Source organism: Phoxinus phoxinus, assembly GCF_949152265.1.
Source record: "Phoxinus phoxinus genome assembly, chromosome: 11".
Lineage (NCBI taxonomy): Eukaryota > Metazoa > Chordata > Actinopteri > Cypriniformes > Leuciscidae > Phoxinus > Phoxinus phoxinus.
The window spans coordinates 6,863,384-6,882,076 of NC_136886.1; the positions used below are offsets into that span (position 1 = coordinate 6,863,384).

The 18,693-nt window shown below is 37.5% G+C and overlaps 1 protein-coding gene across 7 annotated transcripts in view; it reads left to right on the plus strand.

Annotated features, from left to right (window-relative positions):
- Positions 1-18,693, plus strand: part of grm4 (glutamate receptor, metabotropic 4) — a 187,476-nt gene that overhangs the window by 140,536 nt on the left and 28,247 nt on the right. For all 7 annotated transcript variants that reach the window (XM_079628365.1, XM_079628366.1, XM_079628367.1 and 4 more), the window contains 3 exons: positions 1,228-1,382; positions 2,463-2,603; positions 16,817-17,017. In XM_079628365.1, the coding sequence (XP_079484491.1) occupies positions 1,228-1,382; positions 2,463-2,603; positions 16,817-17,017 (497 nt within the window). The remainder of the gene's footprint in view (positions 1-1,227; positions 1,383-2,462; positions 2,604-16,816; positions 17,018-18,693) is intronic.

Sequence of the window (18,693 nt, forward strand, 5' to 3'; positions counted from 1 at the left end):
GGTCTGGATGCTTAAGCAAAACCTTTGGTCTCTCATGCCAATGCCAAATTTTTAAATGGCGCCAACAGTGCAAATCTTGGGCTGTGGGCAATGTGAAACATGTATTGTTCTCTGATGAGTCCACCTTCACTGTCTTTCCCACATCCATGGGAGTTACGGTGTGGAGAAGTCCCAAAGAGGCTTAACACCCGACTGTTGCTGTCCAGAGTGAAGCACGGGGTGGATCAGCGATGGTTTGGGCTGCTGTATCATGGCATTTCTCTACTGTGCTTGATTGGCACGTCCTGCCAGGGACTAACAAACCATTCTGGAGGACCATGTGCACCTAATGGTCAAACATTGTACCCTAAAGGGTGTGCCGTGTATCAGCATGATAAAGCACCAATACACACAGAAAGATGGTTATGAAAGTGAAGTTGAACATCTCCCATGGCCTGCATAGTCACCAGATCTAAATATTTTTGAGCAAATCAGAAAATGCCTCGACCAGCATCACATAGTCCCCTGGCCACTGTTCTTCAAGAAGAATGGATCAAAATCCCTCTGGCCCCTGTGAAGGACAATTTCCAAGATGAACTGATGCTTTATTGGCCGCAAAAGGAGGCCCTACACCATACTAATACATTATTGTGGTCTAAAACCAGGTGTTTCAGTTTCATTCTCCAACCCCTGTAGTTAATGCTTCATTTTGAAAGTAAAATATGTTGGGAATGGCGTCTCATGTTTAATGTAGGTAAATAAATAGCAGCAAGGGCATAGCCGGCAAAGATGTGGGCGAATTTAATACAGTTATTAAAATGTTGATAAGTTACTAGCGTATAAGCCCAGAAAATTTATTCCACGGCTTATGAAAACTCTGCATGCGAAGATGCTTCAAGTCTGTGTCTGTTTTAAAAGACAGAAAATGATTTTGTGTGCACCGCCTGAAACATACTTTATTGAGCCATTATTATCTTGGGGAAATGCTTTTGCTGTCAGTTGTGCATGACTAATTTTGACATCAATTGCTACTGTGCCTGACGGAGAATGCTTAGAAATTTCTGCGCTGAGCAGTGTCAATACTGACCTTTCAATAACACATTGATTTGCAGTTACTGTAAACGGAGAATCACCAAAACACCACAGAAAGTAGACAATAATTGCAAACAAGTATTTAGAGTTGATGTGACTCAGAGCCTGGTAGAAAAGCCTATATTCAACTTTTTACTGCCACTCATCTTTTAACAGGCGGCTACTCCAGGCAGCAAAAAAAGCCAATCAGACGGGTCACTTCCTGTGGGTGGGGTCAGATAGCTGGGGCTCGAAAATATCGCCAGTGCTTCACCAGGAGGAAATGGCCGAGGGAGCTGTCACCATCCTACCCAAGCGACAGTCCATCAGAGGCAAGTGACAGATTAAATCCTCCACTTGTCAGTGGTTGCTCTCATCCATTAGAGAGCAGTTCTGAACCAGAGCGTGTGCTTAATGTTTTATGACAACACATTAGCTACTTGTGATGCATTTAATAATCATAACAAGTTATGATGCATGCATAGTGTTAAAGGAATAGTTAACTCAAAAACAAAAATTCCTTCAAATACGCAACTTACTTTCTTCAGTGGAACACAAAAAGAGGACTTTGAAATATTCTCATCCAGCACTTTTCCATACAAAAAAGTACCAGCAAGCTCTGAAAGAGCACCATAGAAGTGGTCGATGGACCATTGAAAGCCATTTAATGGTTTTGTGTGATCAACGGACCAAATTGTAAGTCGTAATTCACTGAAAAGCCGTCATTTAAATATGGTGCATTCTAACGCGCCATTTAAATATGGTGCATTCATAATTGTTAATGACATCATCAAGCATCTTGTGTGTAGGACTGAACTATATGGCAAAAAATAAATAAATATATATTTCAGAACAACACTAAATACCACATCATTCTATATTGATATTTATCACAATATTCTTTAACAAGGAAGGAAATGCATGTACATGTAACTTTTTGTTTACATGCAAGTACACTCCTCAGAGTAAGTTGACTTTTAATATGGGGCCCATGAAATCCATAAACCATAAATTTTCCCCTAAATTCTGTTTTCGGTAAAAAAATTGTCTAATGACATGAATTTATAATATTGTAACAATTGAATCAAACTTTTAATCAAATGAAAATATACCAATTAATTTACAACCAAATAACTGCTGTAGTAACTGCAGTATAAACTGCATGAACATTGTTCAAAAAATGCCCCCTGTGTTAAAATAGCAACTTATTTGGAATGACTTGAGGACGAGTAAATGATGATATCATTTTTGGGTGAACTTTTCATAGCAAAATAGAAAATTCTCGGTGGGACAAAAATGATGTTACATGCAAATGTTCCGTCAAATCATGTTGCTCTGAAGTTCATTGGCTGAGAGCTTTGACTCTGACTGAGCGCATTAAAGTGACACAGATCTCATCGATCTACCCTCAGGCTTTGATCGCTACTTCACCAGCCGCACGCTCGAGAACAACCGGAGGAATATCTGGTTTGCGGAGTTCTGGGAGAACAATTTCAACTGCAAGCTCAGCCGCCATGCCTTGAAGAAGGGATCTGGCATTAAGAAATGCACAAGTAAGTATCTCTCCCTCTTCCTCTGGCAATACTCCATTTCAGAGAGCTCCATAAAAGAGAGAAAGTGAGAAAAGGGAGAAGCCAAATCTATCGTAAAGGACTAGGCCTGCTTTTCTCAGATCGCCTGAAATGGGCCTTTGTTTACACCAGAGTCTGATTAGTCATACCACAGCAAAGCTGTTCTATGTCTGATGTTTTCTGATGCACAGCAGCAGCATCCCTACCCTAAGCACACAGAACCAATGAAATCCAGCCAATTGGAAAAGAGATGATGATCTTTAATTGATTCGTGCCTTCTCTCGGGGGAAGAGCCGCCCGTGGCGGGCCCCGTCAGTTATAAGTTCAGCCCCGGTCAGAGCCTGTCCGTTTGGCTGTGAAGAAAGGTCGACTCCTAGCAACACATTTCAGGCTTCATCCAATCAGTGCGGGTTGCGATCTTACGAGGAGGGGTTTCCGCCGGCAGACCTTTTTGAGGGTGGCTACGGTAGCGCGTCTAATTCTCAGCATGTAACCTACCGAGCATTACAGCGCTTACTGCACTGCACCAGCAAGCAGGGCAGGATATTAACCTCTCGGTTCAGTATCGGTGCGGTGACCTCCTAGAGACGGCGGAAGCCAAATTATGTGCGACTGTGGCAAAGGGGCTCACTGTAACATCTCGGCGCGCTAAATGTCACCGTGCATAATCCTTGTCAGTGGGCTCACTTGTAATGGCTGGCCTTTAGCGTGCTGCAAGAAGTATCTGGCCTGAAACAAAATCCATCGCTCCGCCACAACATAATAAATCACTTTTTCTTTATGCTAATTGCTGCACCCACAAGAAAATTCATCATTGTTACCTTACATTCTTGAATAGCCATTGGTGATTAAATGCCGTGCTTCTATTCACTTGATTAAAAAAATATGGTAGGTTGTTTTCTGTGCGCGTGAATGAGATGCAAAACATGTCACCGAGCACAGCTTTTTCTTTCTTCTGGGGTAGTTTTGTGTTTGAATATATTTCTTGCATGCTTTTGCTACACCCAAGGGTTCACATCTAAAAAACGAGCCGTGTGAGTGTATTGCACATACTGAATGCTGACATCAGGCTTGATTATTCATGTAAAGAACAATTTGGCATTTGCCATGTACATTGTAGCAGATTTATAATGCCACGTGGGAAATGAAAATGGTGTTAAGACTGTTTGCACAGCTTTATTAGTTCAAGAAAACGACTTCATGTTGAAATACAATGCAACCTTAACTGGGTCGCATCCTCTAACAGCTTTGTCTCAGAGGGAGGATGTAATATTTGTCTGAAAGTACGGATTCAGAACCGGAGGCCACTACGGCTGTGGCTGGATAAACCTTTATCGTTCACCGTGGAGTCTCGAGTTAGCATAGCGACGGTCTCCAGGGTCTGGGTGTTTTCAGTGCTGTAATAACTGCTGATGGAGATTAACAGTTTAGATCTGCATGTATTGTCCATTAAGGTTTAGCTAGCATTGTTCCTAGCATGCCAAGCATTCAAGACCTGTACTTTCTGACAACATTCTGAGTTTGTTTTGCATAGTGTTATTAGCACAGTGAGGAGTTGTTCTTTTTTTAGTCATCTAGACAGACTACAGTGTAGCCTCAAATTTAGCCTCAGAGGGACAATGCTAATGCATGAGTCAACAGGCACCCACAGATTTGCCCGAATTCCAGCTGACATTTTCGATAATGACTAATGTGATGGAGGATCTGTGAAACATATTTGGGGTATGAATCAAAGCTGATTCTATGACAACACTGTCTTTCATCCATTTCATTAGCTTTGAGCTGGGTTTTACATACACTATGCAAGGTATTATTTGCAGTATTTATTTATTTATTTATTTGATGTTGAAACTGGTTTCAGATTAAAGACCTATGAAACAGCATTTAGCTTATACCAATAATCAAGCAGCACAATACTATATATATATATATATATATATACACACACCATTTTTTGTGTTCTTTAAAGATGTCTCTTATGCTCACCAAGGCTGCATTTGTTTGATAAAAACACAGTAATATTGTGTATTAATATTATAACAGTTAAAACATTTATTTTCATTATCATTACTCCAGTCGTCAGTGTCACATGATCCTTCAGAAATCCTTCTAATGTATATTTTTCATACGGTACATTCCTGTATAATGTTGTCCACAAATTTTATTGTTCTATGTTTGATTAGTCAAAATAGTATGATGTTGACAATTTAGATTATTGCCATAGCCTGAAAACAATTATTGCCTTTTTGTATTGAACACAATTTCAATATAGGTGCATCTCTAACTATAATATTTTTGTAAGCATAAGTATTGAATGCATATTATATTCATCACTAACTGTTTTTGGTGATTATAATTATTATTTTAATTCACTTTCTTTCTTTTAAACATTGCAGATGTAATGATGGTCATAAGCACAGAGATGCAGCTTTTATTTAACCAAGCTGAGTGCTCACAAACCTGGCTCACTCACAGATAATTCCAAGTCATTTTATGTTCACTTTGATTCGGACGTGCCTGAACAAAGTGTTGCCCAATTGATCGAGTTGTTTACTCTGTAATTAGTCAGTCCTGTTCCATCAGTTTGACCCGTCGATGTGGATTTGTGCACTGACGGTGTAATCAACCAATCACAGCAATGTTTGCCAGCATATTGCCGTTCCCTCCTCGCATTCGCTGTAGGAGCTTAGTGAGAACACATCGAGCTCATGGGGAAGTCCCCCGCTGAAACTTAATCCACTGATGTCACTGTTGGAGAGTGCTATACTTTAGAAAAACTACTGATAAAGAAGTCATTTGATGTCATATTTCTTATTTAAAGTGTTCCTTTTTTGTAGAAAGTTCAATGGTTAAAGCAAAACACAAATGGCACAAATAGATTTTTCACCTTGAGGACCTTAAGCCTGATTCTTGCCCTTTATTGACATGCTGTCAGTTTGTTCAATGGCCCCAATTCATAAAACACGTGCAGGACCAATTTCTGTGTAAATCATTTGGAAAACTGCTGCTAAATAAATAGTTCGGTTCATGTTTCACGAATGAGTCCCAATGTGTGCCGCCTATCTGACTGTGGTATAGTTTTGACATCAAGATCTGACCTCCAAATCAAATGACTTTATTGATTCATTGATTTAAAAAGCTTAAAATGCCATTTTTAGGGGTCAGTACGATTTAAAAAAAAAAAATACTTTCATTAAGAAAGGACAAATGACAGTGAAGACATTTACCATATTACATTTTTTTAAATGCCAATTTTAAATGTTTTCTATTTGTCAAATAATCCTTAAAAAAAATGTGGTTTCCACAAAAATTAAAGCAGCACAGCTGTTTTTAACATTAATGATAATAAGAAATGTTTATAGAGCAGCAAATCAGCATAGTATCATGATTTATGAAGGATCATATGACACTGAAGACCAGAGCAATGGATTACTTCTTTCAAAACCATTAAAACAATCTTACCAACCCCAAATTTCTGTATGGTAGTGTGTGTTAGATTTAGTACAAACGCACATGTATGCATCATTTTGAATTTAATTTAGATAATGCATTCGATAACAAGTTAATGAGTACAGAAATGTATAGCTTTGCTGTTTTATCAGAGGGAATGCAATGCTTGAATATAAAGACTGTGTTGACCCCCACGCTTATCGAAGATCCAGCAGCCAGAGATAGAGGAGTGCTCTACATCAATGCTGCGATTTTCCAGCCCTCACAAAAGCCCTCTGGTTACTGTCGGATTAAAAGGCTGGATATCTCAGCGTTCAGCTCTCTCTGCCTCTCCTCCTCTCTACCTCCGTCCCATTCTCTATCTCTCGCTCTCTGTCTTTCTCTGTTTGTAGCACTCGGCTCTGCTTTTATCAGGGTTGAACATACAGGAAATTCCCCATGCAGGGAGCAGCTTGTGATTATGGATTGCACATGTTGAGATGGATCTCTGTGATATCAGAGGATGGGAGGACAAACTTTAGCTTGTTGACATCTGTTTGCTGTAGTTACATGATTTCACTGCTCTCTTGAGTGGGGGTGACGTGCAGCCTGACTTTTGAGTCCATTTTGTAGCTTATACTCTGCGTTTTCGGTCGGGTAGTGACCTAAAAATAGTCAAATATCGTGTATTGATAGGATTAGAGAAAAAAAATAAGCTTAGCAACTTATAAAAGACCAATGCATTTTTTATTTTTTACAATTTGGGTTCCATTTTGGTGCTCCACTTGGGTCCTAAAGCAGGTTGAGAACCACTAATAGTTGCTACAGGCTACTAAGCGGCTTAATCAAATTGCATAGCACCATTCTTATTCTTGCCAATTATTTTTTTTAATGCATCAGATAGTCAGTAATTATCTACATGCACATTGTCTGAACCTGAGTAGCATCAGACTGACTGATGCTGATAAATGTATATTAGCCTGGGTATTGATTGTACACAAAATGCCTCATTTAACTAGTTTCAAAAGGTATAAATGTTGGAGGGAAATGCTGCTGCTGGCAAAAAGGTTTAATTTGATCCACGTTTTTTTTTATTTACCAAATGACCAGAAAAAGCAGTTCCAGTTCAAGCATCTCAATTAATTGTTAGAGAATATATATGGAGTAGTGGCCCAAATATTTCCCACAAAATGGGCCTCAGAAAGTACAATTTCTATTTATTTTTTTAAGCACTCAAATCAGATGCAGTCATCCAGGAATTATAAAATTGAAAAATAAGCTATAAAATGGAAAGATTGGTAATGGATGCACTGCTTTTAGAATTTTCCCATGACATTCCATGAGAAGTATATTTTTAACCAAAGCGAGGATGTGGGCCCATAATTCCTCTTGGGCTTGTTCTAAATTGCATAAATTGCGTTCTCAGTTCAAAAAACGAACCAAACAATTATTTAAAATAAACATCAATGCATAATGCACGCTTAGCTTGAAATGGAGTTGTTAGTTCAGGAGTCGAATGGACCATTGGTCTGCGGAAACATCTTTTGTCAGCTGTCTGGATCAGTTTGATCATTGGTATTCATGGATGTAAGTATGATGCCGCTGTAAAGATGCACACAGATCTGCTGTATTGTGCAGCCCTGTGCCACTTAATTTCAAAATAGTGAGCAAATTCTTTCATTCTTTCATACTATGCAACAATACTTGTCTTAATCAGAGTCTTTGTTTTATTTTCAGCAAAAAATCGAAACGTTCTTAACACTATAAATTAAGTTAAAAACCACCTATCTGGATCGCAGTATGTACAGAATACAGATATGTAAATTGTATGCAGATGAGGTTCTGCATAATAAGCTGTTAAGCTTGCATGCACAATTTCTGCTAATTTAGATTAGCACGTCTAAAAGTACTGTATGTGAGAATGGTTTTATGAATCTGAAAAACATATATGTGTGTGCAAAATGTGCCATTATAACACCACCTGTCCTGTAGAGGAAGCACAAAAACCTAGCACAGACACTTAAAAAAATGTAACCCAAGTGAATCTCCTGCAGTTAACTACTAGTGAAGAATATGTAACTTTTTTCCACCATACTGAGATGTATAGTGTTGGCAGGAAGCAAAACTAAGAAAAGAGTAGTCACTCCACAAACATTTGCACATTAATTGCTTTTTGAGCAAAGCAATATACAGCAAAGCAAATTTTGCATGTACCCATGAACACAACCTCAGCACAAGCTCTATCATTGTTTGGATCTCTCCTTCCTTGCAATTTATACTCAATGGGGATTGTAAGGCAAGTTTAGCCCTGTTTACACCTGGTATTAAGATGCGTTTTGATCGATCGGATCACAAGTAGACAAGGGAGAGACAAATCCGTTTACACCTGTATTTGAATCCATATCTTTTGTCCGCTTTTAACCATCTGTCCTGATTTCTTCAAGTGGAGGGTCTATGTAATAGACATGTAATAGACATGTAAAGGCTATGTTATATGTAATATAAATGTATTTTTTTCCAGATCTTTCGATCTAATGGGCAAAATAAGCTCACACAATTTACATATGAACGTGCCTGGAGATAACAGAAAAACATACGGAGAACAGCAGCTTTCGTTTCTGCTCTAAAAGCGGCAAGGCCGAAATATCAAGTGCGTATTAGAAATCAGGAATGGTGAAAGAACATTGTGCTTGGTACATTTTTCATCTTCAAACCAAACTTGGGTCTTCAGTCGGCAAAGTTTAAATCCCGTCTGGCTAGCATGCTTTATCATCATTTTTATGCATTAAGTCGTAGGCGGTCTTCTGCGGCTGTTCGAACACATTCGACCACATGAGCGTTTACACTATGAAAGCAATCCGGTCGAATGCATTTTCGACTGGAAAGTGTTCGAAAGTGGACAAGCTCAAACCGTTTTAGACCCCATTTACACCTGTATTTAGCTTCATCTTTTTGTGAAGGTGTGATCCGATCGACCAAAACGCGTCGGCGTTAGGGCGTTTTCACACCTGAAAATGTTTTGATCCATTTTATACATTCGGTTCGTTTTGGTATGGTTTCACGTTGCAATTATGCGAGCGCACTAAAGAACTTTACATGACATACTTGTGTCCTGTCGTCATTATCTATGTGGGCTGCATCTCGCCATTGATTGGTTTGTAAACGGACGTGCGTCTGACGTCAGCATGTTGTCAATTCGGCGGGTAACTTTGACAACAATGAATGATCAGACGCATATCGTTGCCACTATATTGTTATTATTATAGCATTACTACCTGCAGAACCAACTATACGCGAGGCTTAGTTCAAATTCGCCAAATGAACGTCCTCGTCGTGCAAACATTTTATCATCGCCGGCAGGAAACAATATTTTTCCTGCTATCTTCTGTTTTCTTCGGCAGTGCTGCAGTGCAAGTCCGGCTTGCTTCTGATAAGTACTCAGAACATACAATAAATGGAAACATGCCGCTGCTATACTAGATATAGGGAGACCCCCTGTAGCAGATCTAGGCAGGTGGTGCTGGGGAGGCGGAGGGCTAGAATAAGAATATGTGTCGTGGTTATAACGGGAAGTAGTACTGGATACGTGAAATCAATCAACTGTGAAAGTTACTATAAAACAACCAATCAAGCAAGTGAATAAAGTTTCATGGCTGAACTATTCATTTGTTCTAAAGCCAACGTAAATTATTAAAAATATTTAGCCAATTATTTCATTTTGGAAATGTACTGTATAAATAATTGTATATTTAAAAAAAAATTCTCATACAACATAAATGGGTCTTAATATATGAAAAATGTATAGCCTTTATATTTTTGGGGTTCCTTGCAAGGTTATCATCATATTCAGTGACATAGAAATGTTTGAAAACTCTTGGATTGAGTAAAGTATTATTGAGGTTTTAGTGAATTGCTTGCAAATGAAATTAAGTTGAGACCAAAAATGTGTTGCATCAGCTTATTTTTAAGAAATAAATATGTGGTTCCCACTATAGAGCTATTTCTAAAACAATGATGAGACACAAGACGCCCGTGTTTGTATTCAAAAAGTGTTGAAGGATGTCTCCTAGGGGCGATTCATGGGATTTGGATTGCCAAGCTTTAATAGAGAAATTTGAGGTTCTTTGGTTCCCAACAAAACCTCCCTCAGGCGTGGTGGAGGAGACATCATATGTCTTAAATGCTTTGCATGGGAGCGTTGATCAAAAAGACCCATCTTTCATCCAGAGGAGATGACTGATACATGCAGAGGTGATGCAGATTCCATCTATTATCACCATCCCACCTAAATGTTGTGAACGGATTATAGAGGTGGGCTTGTAAATCCCTACGAAGAGCAATATATGAGTCATCAAAAATGTGCCCTTGAGTAGTAAGTGTAACGGTTGGCATAAAAGCTAAAGAATGACTTGCAATGTAAAACAAACATTGAAACAGACTGTTGAAGTTTTTTGTTTCTACGTATATGTAAATGTGCTATTAATATTTAGATTGTCTGGACCTAAGACAAAAAGCCTGAAGCCTCTCAACAAAATATTACCTGAATTATTTTTGAAAGGGCAGAAATAATTACCCTTCTTCTTTGATTGCTGGAGGGGTTTTTGAGGTCCGAGATCCAAAACTAATGTATGCAACATCTAAAGCAGTCATTCTGTCCTTTGAATCAATTATAGCAGCTATCTCCATGCTGAATACTTTAATTCATTCATCGGAAGTTAATGGATTGCTTTTATACAGTAAGTGCATTCAGAGACTGGCACTCCTTGAGTAACGCGCACACCACAACCATTTCTATAGACAGCTCACATTGTGTCTGAATCAAAAGCACTTTGTATCAAGATTTCTTTTACCGTTGTTGAGGTTAAGGCTACAGCAGAGTTTCCAGAAAACCCTTTGAGAAAAAATTCACTCGTCCGAAACCACAAACAAGAGACTTAAGTGAGACAAAAGACTCTGGAGGTTTTTCTGGCAAATGGGGAGAGTCAGAGCCATTATTCCCAGTGAGAGCATGAGCCCTCAGAGCAGGACATCTAGTGTCTTTAAAGCCCTGGAGCAGCGAGAGGTGCGGAAGGTTATGAGCGCGCTACTCTGTCACGGCCACCATCTCTGCCACCTTTCAGCCCCCGACAAACTCTCTGAGATGCCTCCCTTAATTGCAAAGGATTCCTCAAACAGCGGCCGGCTCTATAGCCGTCGTGGATGTGCTTTGAATCTGGGATGAGGAGTTTGTGCTCGTAACTGTCGGATTTGTATAATTTGTGTTTAAAGGGTTTTGTTTCACTTTGCTTTGTTAATAAAAAAATAATAAAAAATTATGATGCCCATTAATTGAATCATTTGTATCAATATTCTGTGAGAAAATATGTTTTATTCCTTTTTAATTATTTAAATTTATTTGTATGTATTTATGTAGCTATTTATTTATTTGATCTCTATGAATTATTTTTTAATTGGGATCAAAATGCATTATGCAGTGAATTTAATTGAATTAATCAGATATATCATTATTTTGTGAAAAAATGCTCCATATGAAGATAAAATCGAAATATTTTATTAATTTTAAATTGTGTTTATTAATTATATTATATTATTTTATTTGTAATTATTATTATTTTATTTATTGATTAAATCAATAAATTTTATTTAATTTTCTGCTATTTTTGTTCTAATATAAGTTCTACGTTTTATTTTTGTGTTTTAAATGTGTTTTATTCCTTTTTAATTATTTAAAATTATTTTTATGTATTTATTTATTTATTTGTTCTCTATGAATTATTTTTAATTAGGATCAAAATGCATTAAGTATGCAGTGAATTTAATTTAATTAATCAGATATATCATTATTTTGTGGAAAAAAATGCCCCATATGAAGATAAAAACAAAATATTTTATTAATTTAAAATTGTATTTATTAATGATATTATATTATTTTATTAATAATAATAATAATTATTATTTTATTTATTGATTAATTCAATAAATTGTATTTTATTTTCTGCTATTGTTATGTTCTAATATAAGTTCAACGTTTTATTTTTATTTTTGTTTCAGTGTTGTGACAGTACTTAGTGTTTGAATTATTTTATACAAATATATTAAATAAAACAATGTTTTTCAGAAAATCAGTGAATGTTAATAAAACAAGTTGTACAGTAGCATATGTGAATGTGCTCAGATGAGGAGTTAACTTGTAACTCGTCGCATTTTGTAACTTGTCGCATTGACGGATTTTGTGTCCACACAAACGGCATGAATGGGTGTGTTCGTCTGCCAGAAAGAGTGCTAATGCGTTTGTGTGTGTTTGCGTACGAAGAGCATTAAGAAGTGTGTGGGCTAGCCATCCTCCCCCAGTGTGAAAGATTTACAATGGATTTTTTTCTACGGCGGAAGTCGAACATTCCTCAATCCCCCCCACCCCCCAAATAGTTATGCTCGTGGTGAACAATTACACAAGCAAAACCTGCCTCTTTAATTTAGGGTTTTCAAGATGCAAAGGGACTGTCGAGGGTGGTAAATTGCCTTTGGCTTTCTGTTTAAGGCAAAGCTGAAGTGCTGGTGATTAGAAACCCTAGAAGAATAGGACAGACATTTCTTTACTAACAGCAGCTTCTAAAAAAAAAAAAAAAAATAGAAAAAAAAAACACTCTGGCTTTGTTTAGATAAGAAAAGGTTTGCAAATGTAGGAAGAGAAGGGATATGGATGGGTTTGTCTTGGGCGAACATGCAAAGAGTATTGAGTAAAAGAGGAAACCAGCCTTTTGAAATTTCAAACAACAGTAAAATACTGCACTGAGCGGCATTAACCTGAAAGGAATCCTATTGTATGGAGTAATGATTGTTCTTTCAGGTTTTGCATTTGTTTGAAATACTGTAAAAGTACTGTAAACGCTGGCATTAACTCAAAATGACAATGGCACAGGCTTTATTCTAAAGAGTGTACCCTGCAATCTGCCAACCTGACATCTGACAGCTATCTCTCCGGTTTGTTCTGGCAGGGTCATAATTGAAACAGCTCCTTTGCAATTAAGACCTTACAAAAAAAAAAACATGCTGAGCAACTCCAGCTCTAATGAATATACAGCTGTCTGGCATGATTATATGAGCGCTGAGAGATAATTAATCTTGCTTGCTGTCTCCCTGTCTATTATTCCACCCTCGTGTGTTACCAGACCTCTTTCATTTATCCGTGGCATGAAGAGCAAGATACGGGACTTGGATAACTGAACATGTGAGATGACAACTCGTGGCATAGTGTATATTTGACCATTTTCTATTTAAATACTATTTAACAAGCCCTGTAGAAATGATTTCAAATAGAACCTTTTACACATACAACTGTACAGTACTGTAAGAAGCCAACTGGTTGCCCCTCCTTTTTATTTTATTTCAATTTTATTATTTAACTTTAATATATATATTTAATATAAACTTTGTTTTAAATAGGGATCCCAATATATATATATATATATATATTTAAGTATGCAGATTAATTAATTGAATTAATATATCACACTGTAAAAAAAATTGCTGCCTTAAATTTTTAAGTACAATCAACTTTGATGTTTAAGTAATTTCAACTTAAATTACATTAAAATGACTTAAAAATGAGTTGAATATTGTATAACTTGTATAAAATAATTTAAGTTGCTCAACTTATTTCGGTGCGTTAAAGCTTATTTATCGTATAATTTTTCACAGTGTGGTGACGAAATAAAGAATTTTATATTTTCTAATTTTATACAATTTTATTTTAAATTATTTATTTTTTCATTCTATTTTATGCTCTGCAATTATTTATCTAATATTTGTACTATAAGCATTTTATGCATTGCTTTTAATTGGTATTATGTAAGAACAATATATATATATAATATATATATATATACACACGCCTTTCAGTGAATCACATAATTAATATTCATGACCCAAGCGGTGCCTGAATATCAATTTGTATATTATATCATAATTGTCACAACATTTTAGGCCTAAGTATGAATCATTTATGACAAAAATGCTAGAATGATGCTTCTATACATATTCTAATGGTATATCAAATTAGTGTATCCGTAGCAACTAGGCATTTAAAATGGTCATACTTGTGAAGAGAGCTTGATGAGATTTATGATGTGCCTTTTTCAGATCATTCTTACATCCCTGTAACGGTTTTATAGCTCCGAATAGAAGTCTTACTACAATTCCATATGTGTCCATTATATTTATGATAGGATGATTGAACACTGAGCTGCTACCTTAATGGAAATGTGCGTGACTTTTTGGCAGAATTACATCCTATGGGCCCTATTTTAACGATCTGAAACGCAAGTGTCAAAGCGCAATGCGCAAGTAACTTTGTGGGCGGATCCCGGCGCTGTTGCTATTTTCCCGGTGGGATATATGACTCTTGCGCCCGGCGCAAATCTAAAAGGGGTTGGTCTGAAGTAGCTTCATTATTCATAGGTGTGGTTTGGGCGTAACGTGAAATAAACCAATCAGAGCGTCCTCTCACATTCCCTTTAAGAGCAGACGCGCTTGTTCCACGGCGGATTGCTATTATAACGGCGGGTTTGCCGGCGCACGCCAGAAGCAGTTCACAGCCGAGGAAACCGACTTTCTCGTCAGGGCCGTAAAACACAGAGAAGTGACATTGGGCTTAATTAATTTGCTTGCCCAGATTAGCTTCGGTTAAACAGACATATAATTTGGGTAAATGTGTAGCCTAATCTAGATTTTTTTTTTTTTTTTAAATCTAGATAGATCTTTTTCACATCTTCACGAACACAACAATGATTTCCCTCGTGTGTTAATATTTTTCCTTGTAATAATGTATGATTTGCAAAAATGAAAACTGCTGCGTCTGTTTATATTAGAGAATCAAAGCGTATGCGCGTTAACACACTACATTATGGCCAAGCACGCGCCCTTAAAATACCATATCACTAACGCGCAACGCGCCACTGTCTTTAGACTGTTTTTTTCTTGGTCAGTAGCGCAATTGCTTTCTAAAACTGGAAAATAGCACCATGGAAGTTTTGCGCCGGAACACGCCTTCTCTTTGCGCTGAACCGCCCCCGCGAGCGCAAGTTCATTCCCTAATTTACCGACGTGCGTCTGTGGAGGGAAAAGTCCGCTGTGCGCGGGTGCAAAATAGGAATGATACATGCGTCGGTGTTCAAAGTCAATTGCGCTGGGTGCAAGATAGGGCCCTTTGTGTTTAAGAACCAGGTTTTGTCATTGATCAAGAAATTGCTTACTGTTTGTTCTTAACTATCTGCATTCATTTATGTATAGGAGCACTTTTAATGTAAATTTTCTTTTTTTCTTCTTTCTTTTTTTTTTACTTTCATGCAACTGAAACAAAACATTTCCTGAATGCATTCTGAACAATTTCTGTTGTTGTTGCTGGCAAGCTGATTAATTTGATGTGTAAAGATTTACCCTTGATGAAACTGTAACACCACTGTACACAATGCTTGTTAAAGAAGCAATGCGCTCTAAATTATTATATTTTGAATAGTCTTTCTCAGTTGGTAAATATTACAAGTATGTTCCTCTTGTCCTCAAAAGCTGTTTGCTTAATACTTCAGTTAATTTGTAAATATTTCATAAGATAAGACACATTTGTGTTTGGCTCAGAACTAAAATGCAATCTTGAGGAAGGAACAGTTTAAATAGTTTGATTACATCACATTAGAACTATACGGAGCCCCTAAAGGGACGTGGCGGTGTACAAATAACAAGGTCACATGAGACACAGACATCTTCGAACCGTATACATACTGGGAACTATATTCTCAGAAGGCGAAGCACTGCTACTTGGGCGGAGTGATTAGCGCAACACTCTGAGCGAACTCTCTGCTCCTCACCACGGGGCTTCTCAGGCGCTGCGAGTAAATCACTCCGCAGAAGTAGCAGTGCTTCGCCTTCTGAGAATATAGTCCCCAGTATGTATACGGTTCGAAGATGGCTGTGTCTCATGTGACCTTGTTATTTGTACACGCTGTGACTATACAAATCACAACATGTATATAGGAAAATGTTGGCGTTATTTTGTCACTTATTGGGAGCAGTATGCTAGCTGGAGCCATTTCTCTCCAGTCTTTGTGCTAAGCTAGGCTAGCGGTGAGTGTGTCAGACAAAGTTACGGCACGCACGGAGATGAAAAGGGTATGGACTTATCTAACTCTGGTTACGGTGAATAAGCTAAAGTGCCAACAAGTCAGCGTGTTCCTTTAATGGAGCGTTTCATGGTGTTTGAACTTGGACTCAAATATAAAGAAATGCGGTCAGTGCTTAACTCATATAATAGAGTTATATATATTCACCGATTCTAACTTCTCGGATCAATAACTCGTGAGCTAAACGTTGTTAAAACACAAATTATACTTATTTACAATCACAGTAACGTTAGAGCTACAACCAAATTTCCCTCTCCGAAAAAAAGCTCTCAGAATTCATCAAAAATATCTTAATTTGAGTTCCGAAGATGAACGAAAGTCTTACCGGGTTGGAACAACATGAGGGTGAGTAATTACTGACAGAATTTTCATTTTTGGGTGAACTAACCCTTTAAATTCAGAGATTCACCCAATGTCTTGCCTCAAGCTCACAGCCGGTTTAACAGTGATAGTAACTCAGTATAGAAAGCATCAAGCTGTGCAATATCAGCCACTTCCAGTTCTCCTAGACCAGAGTAAGTGTGACAATTCAGTCAAAATCTAATGACACTTCAGTCGATGTTCATGCAAACGTTTTCTTTCATCTGTCAGATCAAGAGCGGATCGGAAAAGACTCGTCCTATGAGCAAGAAGGAAAGGTGATGTTCGTGATTGACGCAGTGTACGCAATGGCGCACGCCCTCCACAACATGCACAAAGACCTGTGCCCTGGCAAGGTGGGACTCTGCACCAAAATGGACCCTGTTGATGGAACCCTCCTACTAAAGTACATCCGCACTGTCAAGATTTCAGGTAAACTGTTTACCTTCTGCATTACCGCTCTTCTGTTTGTCCTTCCACAGACATACCAGGACAGAGCAAACATCTGTTTATGGGTGCTTAAGCAAAGGGATTTTTGCATAATTATCCCTCTGACGGTGAATTAAAGTTTCTTCATCGCAGCACAACCATTTTAAAACGACTCTCTCACAGGAGTCGTTTTTGAAAGCTGTCCAAAATCCTTTTTCTAAAGCCCCACCCTGGTTATAAATTGTCAACAATTGTTTTTTTTACAAAGATTAGCTGCTGTAATGGATTAGAGTTGTGCGAAACAACAGAAGCCCTGAGGAAGGACCGACTGCTCCCCAGAAAAGTATTTTGATATGTGCTTAGCGTACCCAAGCCAAGGTTCCTCCAGAGCCATGTATGTGTTAATTAAAGCAGTTTGGGCTCACAACACCCTTTGGACATGTTCTTCCTGGACTATCAATGGCAGTATGACTAATTAATTTACTGAGTATTCACAATTACTCAGAGGACCATGATGATGTGGCCTACAGTTCTGAAGTGTAACCGGCTAATAGAAAATGACTTTCGGGGGTCATTAAAAAAAAATGAAAATTCAACTGGGTCAACTGTTATGCAAATTGATCTGTCACATGCTTCTCTGACCAAGTGCCCTTCAATCATTAGCGCATTTGTTTGAATGATTCTCTACTGAGCTTTTTACTGAGTCAATAGCGTCTGCTTTTGAATAGGCCATAACGTTTTTCCAGCAGAAAACATGCAGATCTAATTGAATTAATGAAGTGCCTGACAATTACGGCGGTAGTTGGATGTTAGCTCAGAATATAAACACTTGATTGGGGAGTTCTTCGGGAACCAGTTAAGAACTGATGTTTTAATGAATTATACTCATTGGTCGAACGGAGCCGGTAATCGGCAACGGCAATTTTGTGCTGTTCACATTTATTCAGGTCTTGATATGTTGTTTTCAAGGTCTGATCGTTTTAGCTTTGGCTTATTATGTCCATTTTTACATAAAGCAAAGGTCTGACTGACATGTTGAACCACCAAGCACACTTTGGTTGTGTCTATGTGAGTAATATACAGTCCATCAAAAGTGATGGTTCTTTAAAAGATTGCTAAACCTGGGAAATGTGGAAAATCCAGTGAGCAGCTTTTTTCTTTCAAAATGAACTGTATACACTACTGTTGGAAAAGTTTGGGATTTGTTAATATTTTTACATGTTTTTGAAAGAAGTTTATTTTACTCACCAATTGTTTCTATTTTAATATCTTATAAAATGTCATTTATTTCTGTGATGAAATAACATTTTCATGATGAAATATTGAAATATTTATCATGACACATGTCATGAAGATGAAGGAGGTTTTATGCATGTCATTTGCTCAATTATGAATTTTTTGGTGCAAATATGACATTTGAGATGTCTTTATTGTGACAACTTGACATAAACCAATAAATCATAACCTGTCAGTGTCTTGGTAATGACAACTTGACATTACCAAGACAACATAAATTGTCATAAATATGTCATAAACATGACATAGGAGATTAATTATCAAACTTAAGAAACCACTTAGATTTATGGTTAACATTACATTAAACTATCATGTGGTTGGTTTTGACATTGGCTGTCAAAACCAACTGCATATTGCATATGAAAATGCATATTGTCCAATTT